General features: G+C 46.9%; 1 protein-coding gene across 2 annotated transcripts in view; it reads right to left on the bottom strand.

The window, feature by feature from the left end:
• Nucleotides 1–58: 58 nt before the first annotated feature.
• Nucleotides 59–11,055, bottom strand: part of RCC2 (regulator of chromosome condensation 2) — a 32,395-nt gene continuing 21,398 nt past the window's right edge. For both annotated transcript variants that reach the window (XM_037828376.1, XM_037828377.1), the window contains 5 exons: nucleotides 9,800–9,980; nucleotides 9,390–9,495; nucleotides 8,432–8,504; nucleotides 3,452–3,529; nucleotides 59–2,599 (listed from right to left, as the gene is read on the bottom strand). In XM_037828376.1, the coding sequence (XP_037684304.1) occupies nucleotides 2,495–2,599; nucleotides 3,452–3,529; nucleotides 8,432–8,504; nucleotides 9,390–9,495; nucleotides 9,800–9,980 (543 nt within the window). In that variant the 3' untranslated portion in view covers nucleotides 59–2,494. The remainder of the gene's footprint in view (nucleotides 2,600–3,451; nucleotides 3,530–8,431; nucleotides 8,505–9,389; nucleotides 9,496–9,799; nucleotides 9,981–11,055) is intronic.

Below are 11,055 nucleotides of genomic sequence, written 5' to 3'. Positions count from 1 at the left end.
AGAAAATGGAGCTGCAACTTGTTTACCTTCTACTAAAAACAGACACAAAAGCCCAAAACAGAGTAAACAATGACGTCATTTATTTAAAATGTTTACTCCCAGAAATATATATATATATATATATATAAAAAAAGACAATTACAGCACTAAACCAGGCACCTTCGACCAAGCCACAGCCTCCTCTTGGATTCCCCTTCACGCTAAGCCTCATCTTTCCACTTCTACCTCCTGAGCTGGGAGATGTGGCAGACACGAGGGCCAGCCGTAAAGCACTTTCACAGCCCAGGCCTCTTTGTACCTTTCTCTAGGAGTGCAGGAGCTACCACCCTCAAAGCCCACCCCAAACTCCTGGTTCTAAAGGACTCTGACCATCAGTATTTTCATTTTAAAATTCTGAGCCACAAGGAGTGATGGTGGGAGGGAATAGGGCAGGCTTCTTTTGGAAGGCACATCCCTTTCCTGCTCCAGTCCCTGGCAAGTGGGGGGCAGGGGGTTCTAGAACAGACTGGCTGCCAATTTCAGATCAGTCCACCGGAAGATCTGAGACCCAGCTTAGCCAAGGGCAGTTCCTGCAACAGGCCAGGACCCTGGCTACAGTTTCTTCAACCCTTGGTTCCTCCAACCCCAAGCTACCAGGTGACCACACAACTAAAGAGAGACCCCAGGGGGACATGGAACGTATGCCTGAGCCACAACCCAGGAAAGACACCCGGCCAGGGAAGCTGATCAGGTTCCACATATGGAAGCTTGAGTCAGAAATGGTGGTTTTGAGTGATCTGGATGAATTCGGTTAGTTTAGCAGAAGCTCTTAAGATGCACAAGCTTCTCCCTAGACTACTTATTGGACAGAGGACGGTACAGATGAGCATGGAATTCGACTAAATCTTAGAAGATGCAAACCAATCTCCTTCAGCAAGGCATGACAACTGGCCAAGACAGACACTGCTATATGCCCCACAAAGGCAGAAGTCACTGCAAAGGAGTGGCTGGAGTGGGGAGAGTGGGAAAAAAGCAACAACAACTAGATCCTTTTTTGGCATTTTAACATTAAGACAATGAAAAGTGGTAACAATAGCAAAAGCAAAACAAAAGCGCAATATTTAACCTTCCCATCCACCCAAGTCTCACAGGTTAGGTTCTATCTCCATCTCTCCCATAAGCACCACTGAACTAAAAATCTATTTTAAAGCACCCAAACCAGTCCAGACCCTCTTGAAACCAAGAGCCCCCGCCAGAGCTGTCACCACTCTTGGGTCCAAGTGAGAGGAGGGTTCCGGGAAAGGCACCTCGAAACACTCGCGGAGCTGTGCAACCCAGGCAGCGCTCGGGCGGGGGGCACTTCGTGGGGAATCGGGCAGCAGTCACAGCCCCTGCGCCGAGAGGCACAGGAAAGGGGGCTTCTTCAGTGATCCCAACTATTTGGTACCAGAGTCAAGCAAACACAACAGAAGAGAGCTGGGTTAGCGCAGCTGTTACCCCAACCCCAAGTCTCTCAAGTAGGAAGGGCCTGTTCCAGGCAGGACTCAGGCGGGGGGGGGGGGGTGGTGGATAAGGACAGAAGCACAAGGGAACAGCGGCTGGTGAGACAAAGGGCTGATCCCGTCTTGGCAAGGACTTCAGAATTCCTGTCTTCCTGCTACTGGCTGCTCCGTCTCCAGAGGAGAGTGCTAGCAACTAGGCTCATGAGGGGACCCCCCCAAAGCCAGAACTTTCAGGAGAGACAAATGTTCCCCACCTCTGCCCCAGACCTTAAGTCCCCACTGGTTCCACAATCGCCTAATTTTCATCTGGACTTCTGTTAGAGCTAATAAAGGAGATACAAGGAATGGCTACACAGGACCCCAAAGCCCTCACCAGGAGGGAAGCGGCAAGTTCAAGCAACATCGCAGCCAAAGGCTGTGGCTTACAAGCAGCCGAGGGGAGGAACTGAGCACCTCCCCGCCTCGGATGGTCTACAAGAGAAAGCTGGAAGGAGAGACCCAGGTGCTTCTAAAGCACGTGACGCGACTGGATGGAGAGTGGCCACTGGGGACCGTCTTTGCCCGGCTGCTGCGGGATCCCGGAACGGACATTTTTTTCCAGAGTAAATGGTGATTCCTCTCTCATGTAGCACCCATTCGGTTCACAATGCTAATGACAATTGGAAAGGGACGTTTGGGAAGTGTATTTAGGAGAGAAAAAATGAAAAACAACTTAAAAAAAAAAAACCTAGATTGCTCAAAGTTTCTGCCTCTTTCATAGGAATGGTAGACAACTATGAGCAAATATTTTAATTAAACACTAAGAAGAAGAAAAAAACACTTTGGAAAGCATACAGAAAAAGGTAGTTAACGTTGAATCACTTATAAAACGGAACCTCAGGGAGTCTAACAAAAATGCACCTTCGGTCGACGTTTGCTTTTTTAAATCCCTCCTCTGACTTCCTGTCCCAGTGCACATGGAAATGACAGCTGCCGCGAGGTGTGGAGTTGGAGGAAGACTCCGGGAGGGATAATCAGAGGGTTCGGGGGTTATACTCTGGCAGTTTCTTGATCTTCTCCTTCTCGGTTTCACTTTCATCTCTTGCTATCACCAAGGAGTGCGAGTAGCCCATGGCAACCTAAGGGAACAAAGAACTCAGTAGTGGATGTGTGAGGAGCGTCTCAGTGCTCATCTAGGCCCCTCGTCAAGTCTGGAGCAGAAAAACCCAAAGCGGAGAGAAAAGGGACAACCAATAAGCTGTGCTGGTCCATCAGGCCAGTGTGGAGAGGAGTGGAGAACTGAACAGCCTTCACTGAAACAGCCGGTCTTGATACAACCCACCCCAGCCCCCCAAGACCCTGCCCGCCAGCCCCTGCCTTCTCAGCTGCCACCGAGGACCTGGATGGACACGGCTCACTAAGTGTGGCATCTCAACACCATCTCTGCGGCAGGAACTGGTGGGCCACAGGGCCACCTCTCTGGCACAATGGCTCTGGCCACAGTCCCACACGAGTGAGGGTGCACGCGGCACCTGTGTCCTGGCAGACGAGAGCTGGCAACCCAGTGACTCTAACAGCAGGGCCCTCGCCCACCATCTGCCCCATGCAGCTTCCATTCAGTGCTTCCACCCCACGGCCCAGTGGTGCGGACCAGTCTTGGGGGGAGGTGTGATGTACAGACAGGAGTCCACGCTCGCCTGAGAGTGGCTGTGCTCTGCAGCTGCACTATGGGCGCAACCCAGAGAGGGCACGGCCACCAAGCCTCTGTACCTGCTCCTTCTCCTGGTGGTGGCTGGTCCTGTCAGCCAATTCTAGTGTAAGGCAACAGGAAAGCTGGTGAAGGCAATTTGAAATGTGACTCAAATGGGCCAAGAAGACCAGAAGTACGAGGAGCACGGTGCAACTAGGCACGCACAATATTTGTTCTCTCCTGGGCGGCTGTTTTGTCTCTGCTACCCAGGCCTTTTGCTTTTCATTGGCACAGAGCTCACCTGCTCTGTGAAAACGCCGTCCAGCGTCTTCACCTCTTGGGCCGCGGTGGAAGATTTGGGCTTGTGATCTCCGTAGCCCTGGCAAAGCAAACAGAGGGGATGCACACGACATGGGGTCCATCTGGCACAGTGTGAGAAAGGGACTGGTGGCAATGTTTTCAGGCATCCCGCTAACTGGTAGCCAGAAATAATGACTGCTGCCCCCTCTGCGACTCCAAGCCCGGCCATCCTCAGTCACGAGGGCCACACAGTGCCACCAACATCTACCCACAAAAGCCACCGCCATGTCGTTTTGTTAAGATGTCAATACTGCCCAGAACAATTAACTGCCTCAGTGCAATCTTATCATCAAATTCATACGGAACAAGTGGCTCTAAATACCCAAAACCATCTTGAAAAAGAACAGAGTTGGAGCACTCACACTTACCAATTTCAAAACTTAAACTACAAAGTTACAAAAACCAAAACAGTGTGGTGCTGGCACCACAGACATAAAGATCAATAAATTGAATTGAGAGGCCAGAAACAAGCCCATAATTTATGGCCAACTGATTTTTGACAAAGGTACCAAGTCCATTCAATGGGGGAAAACAATAATCCCTTCAACAAATGGTGCTGGGAAAGCTGAACAGCCACATGCAAGAGAATAAAATAGGACTTCTACCTCTCACCATATACAAAAATTAACTCAAAATGGATCAAGGAGCTAAAACCACAAAACTTTTAGGGGAAAAGAGAAGGAAATCTTTAGGTCCTTGCACTAGGCAATGGATTCTTAGATGTGACACCTAAAATATGAGCAACTAAAGAAAAAAATAATAAACTGGACTTTAGTCAGTTTATATTCACTGGCCTTTATATCAAGAAAGTGAAAGGACAACCTATAAAATGGGAGAAAACATGTGGAAACCATTTATCTGGTAAGGGTTTGTGCCAGTTTGAATGTATTATGTCCCCCAAAACTCCATTATCTTTGATGTAACCTTGTGTGGGCAGAGGTATCTTTGAGTGTTTCCATGGAGGTGTGCCCCACCCAAATGTGGGTGATGACTCTGATTGGATAATTTCCACGGAGGTGTTGGCCCGCCTATTCAGGGTGGGTCTAAATTAAAACACTGGAGCCATATAAATGAGCTAACAAACAGAAGGAACTCAGTGCAGCTGAGAGTGACATTTTGAAGAGGAGATACAGCCAAGAGGGAGCTGTGGATGAGACAGTTTGAAGATGGCCGTTGAAAGGAGTCTTCTGCTCCGGAGAAGCTAGGAGAAGACAAATGCCCCAAGAGCAACTAAGAGTGACATTTTTGAGGAGCTGAAGCCTAGGGAGGAACATCCTGGGAGAAAGCAGTTTTGAAACCAGAACTTGGAGCAGATACCAGCCATATGCCTAACAGAGGTTTTCCGGACGCCATTGGCCATCCTCCAGTGGAGGTACCCAATTGATGTGTTACCTTGGACACTTTATGGCCTTAAGATTGTAACTGTGTAACCAAATAAACCCCCTTTCACAAAAGCCAATCCATCTCTGGTGTTTTGCATTCCGGCAGCATTAGCAAACTAGAACAGGGTTCAAGATCCAGAATACATAAAGAACTCCTACAACTCAACAACAAAAAGACAACTCAATTTAAAAAGTGGGCCAATCTCTCTCTCTCTTTCTAACTGAGCCACCTCAACAGGTGAACTCACTGCCCTCCCCACTACGTGGGACCCAACTCCCAGGGTTGTAAATCTCCCTGGCAATGCAGAATATGACTCCCGGGGATGAATCTGGACCCGGCATCGTAGGACTGAGAGTATCTTCTTAAACCAAAAAGGGGATGCAAAATGAGACGAAATAGTTTCAGTGGATGAGAGATTTCAAATGGAGTTGAGAGGTCACTCTGGTGGACATTCTTATGCACTATACAGATAACACCTCTTAGGTTTTAATGTATTGGAATAGCTAGAAGTAAATACCTGAAACTACCAAACTCCAACCCAGCAGTCTGGACTCCTGAAGACAATTATATAATAATGTAGATTACAAGGGGTGACAGTGTGATTGTGAAGACCTTGTGGATCACACCCCCTTTATCTAGTGTATGGATGAGTAGAAAAATGGGAATAAAAACTAAAGGACAAATGGGGTGGGATGGGGGGATGATTTGGGTGTTCTTTTCTCACTTTTATTTTTTATTCTTGTTCTGGTTCTTTCTGATGTAAGAAAAGTGTTCAGAGAGAGATTGTGGTGATGAACGCGTAACTATGTGATCATACTGTGGACAGCTGATTGTATACCATGGCTGATTGTATGGTATGTGAATGTATTTCAATAAAACTGAATTTAATAAAAAAAAAAAAAAGGGGGCCAAGGACTTATATACACATTTCTCCAGAGAAGACACACAACTGACCAACAAGCACATGGAAAGATGCTCATCAGCCATTAGGAAAATGCAAATCAAAATCACAATTAGATACCACTTCATACCCACTAAGATGACTATTATTTAAAAATCAGAAAATTAAGTTTTGTGGAGAAATGAGAATCCGTGTACACTGTTAGTGGGAATGTAAAATGTTGCAGCTACTGTGGACAAGTCTGGCTTGATAGTACCTCAGAATATTAGACACAGAATTACCATATGATCCAGCCAATTCCACTCCTATGGATATATACCCAAAGAAATTGAGGACAGGGATTCAAACAGATATTTGCACACCAATGTTCATAGCAGCGTAATTTACAATAGCCAAAAGGTGAAAACAACCCCAGTGTCCATCAATGGGTGCCCACACAAAATGCGGTATATCCATAACAGTGGATAAAAAGGAAAGTTCTGGCACACACAACATGAAAACATGTTGCTAAGTGAACTTAGACACAAAAGGACGAATAATATACGATTCCACTTACACGAAATATCTATAGAATAAACAAATCCATAGAGACAGAAAGTGCTATTTATATGAGTAATGGTTCTAAGATACCAGAGTTCCCTACAGAGTCCAAAGGAACTGGACAAGGACCCAAAGACCACTAAGGGGAAGCCACGGGCTGAGACATGGAGATGGGCAACAGGGACCACAGCTGGAAGAACAAGCGACCTTCCCCACCCCCAGAGCTGTCCATCTCCACCACTTCACTGTCCACTGTGCCTGCTCACACCTTCCCGTGCAGTACGTGCTTCCTCCAAGGTGCCATGCCATCTCTCACCCCTGAAAAACTTGCCAAAATATTTTCCCCCTCAATCCCCTTTAGTGTCAAAATTCATACTCAGAAGGCCAAACTCCACAGAAAATATCTGTCCTTCTGTAAAAACAATCCATAACAACCTGGCCAGGTTCTCAGTCTCCTTCACGGTTTTGAACGCAACCACCCCTGGAGGGACCCTCTGAAGCCACCAGACCGAACACAGGTGCAGAACACCGGGGAAAGGAGAGCTCAGCCCAGCACTCCCAGAAAGGGCCCCACAGATGGAAACAAAAAAAAGGCCTGCTCTCTCCACCTGCCCGCCAGCGGCATCAGCTCCTAGCCATGAGAAAACAGACCACATTTCTGTCAGGAAACAGTAAAATAAACTATTAATCTTAGAACAAACTACCAAGAGCCAAGCTGAAGGTCAGATAATGACTGAAGTAAACTGTCAGGACAAAGCCACAGCTGAATTCCCCTTGGAAGCAAGCTCCTTGGCCAAGCTGCTCTCCTCGATAAAGAGCCAGAAGGTATTTGCCAAATATCAGAACCTAAGACTCAAAGAAACTTGGTCCGTGGAAGCCAAGCATGTGGGAGAAATTGAGGGCCACTGGTCCTAACCTCATCACTCAAGTAACTGAGATTAAAAACAGGGAACAGATTTCAACTCCATTTAAGGAAACTGAAGGAAGTCCCAAGTTACCTAAGAGGTTGGTCTGACAGCAAACTGCTGTCTGGAATGCAAACAAATGGCACTGCCTAGACATCCCTGAAGATCAGGAAAGTGATTAAACTAGAGGAAGAGGTAGCAACAGATAAGATGAAATTTAACAAAGGATTATGAATACTGAATCTATATAATTTTCTTTTTTTTAGTTGCTAGGGTATTAGGATAGCTGGAAGGAAAGAATTGAAATGGTGGAACTATAACCCATAGCATTGTTTGAAATTTGTTCTATACCTACTTGTTAAACTGTAATTTGAAAGTTATCACCTTTTTGTATATGTTACATTTCACAATAAGGAAATAATTGAAACTGTGGTACCGTAACTCATAACATTTTTGGAAATTTCCTATATGACGACTTGTTGAATCATAATTTAAAAGACTTATCACCTTTTTACATGTATATTTCACAATAAGGAAATAAATGAAACTGCAGAACTGTAACCAGTAACATTCTTTGAAATTTGCTTTCTACTACTTGTTAAATTGCACTCAGAAAGTTATCACTTCTATGTATATATGTTGTAGTTTACAATAAAAAATGATTAAAAAAAAAAAAAAAAAGCCTGATGCTGCTAGCTGAGGTCAAAGGCCCTGAGGACCCAAGGGAACGCCAAGGAGCTCCCCTGCGGGCTACCCACTGGCCCCAGCACCACCCGTTGGCCATATGGCTTCAAATGATGCGATCTTCCTGATAACTTGACCTCCTGGGCAAGGGAAGAAAGGAAATTGCCCCCCTTCCTGTCACTGCACTACCACAATTGTAACCGAACTATGGCCTACAAAAGCCAAGGTGGGATACTAGAATCCCAAACTGCCCAGTCTCCACACTCTATAATGCATACAGAAATGGCTTTCACAATTATTTATCAGCACAAGACTATCTCTGAAAGCTGATATGACCCAAAGACTACGGAATGTCGCAGACCTTAATGCAACAAAGAAACAAAAAAGGGAGACACATTTGCCTGGGTGTATTTTTAGGAGGTGGGCTGAGAGGCCAGTAGGCCCACAGGCCCAGGGCTGCCCAGAGCCAGCCAGCCTCCTTCATGGCACGGGGGCAGCACCCACTCACCAGCTCCCCGAAGGTTGGAGACGGGCCCCAGCTGATCGTGCTCTCGTCCGCAGCCACGATGATACTGCTCTTCCTGAAAACAGGCACACACTGTTACCGCCGCCCGGCCTCCATCCCCACCTCACTGCCCTGCCACACAGACGTGCCCTGAGGAGCCTCCTGCTCAGGAGCATGGGGGGTGGTTACTGGCTTTGAAATAACGTAGATCCCATGGGAACTGCCACAAGGTACTCATTCCCAAATAACAAATACAACCAAGGGACCAAAAGGCTTTCCTCAGAGCCCTCGAGACTGCCCCATGCAGGCCGATCAACATGTCCACAAACACAGCAGCACCTGGGAACCACAGGGCCACGGGACCTTGGCAGCCCGCCCCCCCTCCTAGGTTTCTCAATGGGAAGTCAACTTTGGATGAACAAACACACTGGGGCAAGGAGAAGGGATTGAGTCAGAATGAACCAACGCTTATTCCAAAGGGGGCGGGGCTCCACAAAGGATTTGGGTGGGGCTAAAGATCCCAGCAGGGTAGAGTCGCACTGCCCACCCCCCACCACACTGCTTCTCAGCTGGCTGCAACCCCTCCCAATGAGTTCTTCCTAGTATGTCAAAGTGCCTAAAATCCCACTGTATTTCCAACTAAACATACTTTTGAACCTATAACGTAAGCAGAGCACACCAAACCTTTGTAAAAAAAAAAAAAAACCTCCAAAATAATTTCTTTTCTGTGCCGGCACTGAAGTCAGCCATTCCAGCACCTGCAGCCCCTGGCCTCTCCCTGAACTTCTGGGACTCGGGGATCCAGTGTGTCTGATGCCTTGACAGGGTCCTGGTCGGTCTACGCTCAGGACCACTTCCAGCCCCTCTTGGCAGGGCTGTCAGCAAGAGCAGGGCCCCCCAAGTGCCTCCAAAACACGCAGTGAGGGAACAGAATACCGTTCAGCAGCACAGATTCACGCACCCACATGCCAGACTTCGGATTTTCCAGCCGCAGAGGTCCTGCACTGCTTTCGGATACATGGTGGACTCACGAGAGGTGTTGGTGGCCCCCCAGAAAAACAGACCACCTAGAGGGAAAAAAAAAAAAGTTCCCACCATGACCAGAAATTCGAAAACAGTTGAATTCCAGCCTTCAGAAACATCAACGTGAAAGGGAAGTGCCTGGACAGTTTGCATGGGTGAGAGGACAGGAGCATTCTATTTTCTATTTAAAAGAACACTGGGAAGTAAATTAAATCAAGGCTCATGGTCAGGGACCGGGAAAATGGCTGTGTGGTTCTGATCACCGATCTGTGATGGTGTGGAAAAAAACCACGACTTGGTTCTGGATACCTCCACCCCAAAGGACAATTGGGGGAAGAAACCACTAACCCACTTCACTGACGGCAAAGGAGCAGGTGTAACCAGCGTAGATCTGGGATGCCCCACGACCAGGGAAGTCAAACAGCTTCACCAGGCGAGGGACCATCTCGTCCTTCTGCTCCGCATGGCCCAGCCGTCCATAGCCACCGAACCCCCAAGAGAAAACGCGTTTCTGGGAGTCCAGGACCAGCTGCAGGAGAAGAGAGAAAACACAGTGTTGGGACAAACAGGCCCACCCAAAAGGATGGGCCATGGCTTTTGTTACGGAAAACCTGATGCAACAGCTAATGGCAAAGGAGGAGAAACATGAAAAATAATCTCCCCCTGCCTCCAATGGGGACGAGGATGTGACAGGAGCAGGTATAGCAAAACGACGCATTCAGTACAAGGCCAAGTTTGCCATTTTCTCTACCTGGAACTCTATTTTCCATTCTTATCTGAATTTTTGTCACAAGTCTTTCCCTTTTCCTCCTCAGAAGCAAGAGGGTTATGGCTCCAGAATGTAGGGCAATACATTCAATTTCGTGTATAATATTGATTAAATTTCGGAGAAGAACAAAGAGGAAGAAAAAAACCTGCCCATCTTGGATTTTTCTTTAGACTTCCGCCACCCACATACACACAGTTAACCTCCATCTGGTCATGAGATGACCATGATGAATGAGAACATACAAATTAAAACCTGTCTTTTCTTCACAGTATCTTTGACGTTAATTTATGAACCACGTGAATGTAAAACCTATTTAAAAATTTTACATAAGAAGCCTAAACAAAAGCTAACTGTTTCCCCTGAAGACACTAATCAAAATAGAAGTGCTGCGTTTTAGACATGAAGGGACTGAAATCTCTTCGTCTAATTCCTTGTGCACAAAATGGGGACGATTCCAAAGAAAGGAGCTGTGCCCAAGATGGCTCAGTCAACTGGCGGCAGTGCCAGGCGCACCGGCTTGGTCTCTGGACTCCCAGCCCAGTGCTCTTTCTACAGAGAAGAGACCAAGTTTCTCTCACAGGCATTCTCAGGCAAAATAACTGCAAGAAGGGAACTGAAAACATATAAAGACAAAAATCTTTACTCATGTTTATCTAAAGTAATCTTCAAGGATACAACTTTCATGATTAAAAACTATCCAACACCTGGAAGAATACTGTCTAACAACCGGATAAGATGTACGTGGCATGATGTTCTGTTAACCAACAAAAGCAAAAAGCAGCAAAATACCTACCTTGTGATTCCATTTTGTGGGTGTTTGGGGGGTGGGGTGGAG

Source organism: Choloepus didactylus, chromosome 2, assembly GCF_015220235.1.
Source record: "Choloepus didactylus isolate mChoDid1 chromosome 2, mChoDid1.pri, whole genome shotgun sequence".
Classification (NCBI taxonomy): domain Eukaryota; kingdom Metazoa; phylum Chordata; class Mammalia; order Pilosa; family Megalonychidae; genus Choloepus; species Choloepus didactylus.
This window is presented reverse-complemented; position numbering and strand designations above follow the sequence as displayed.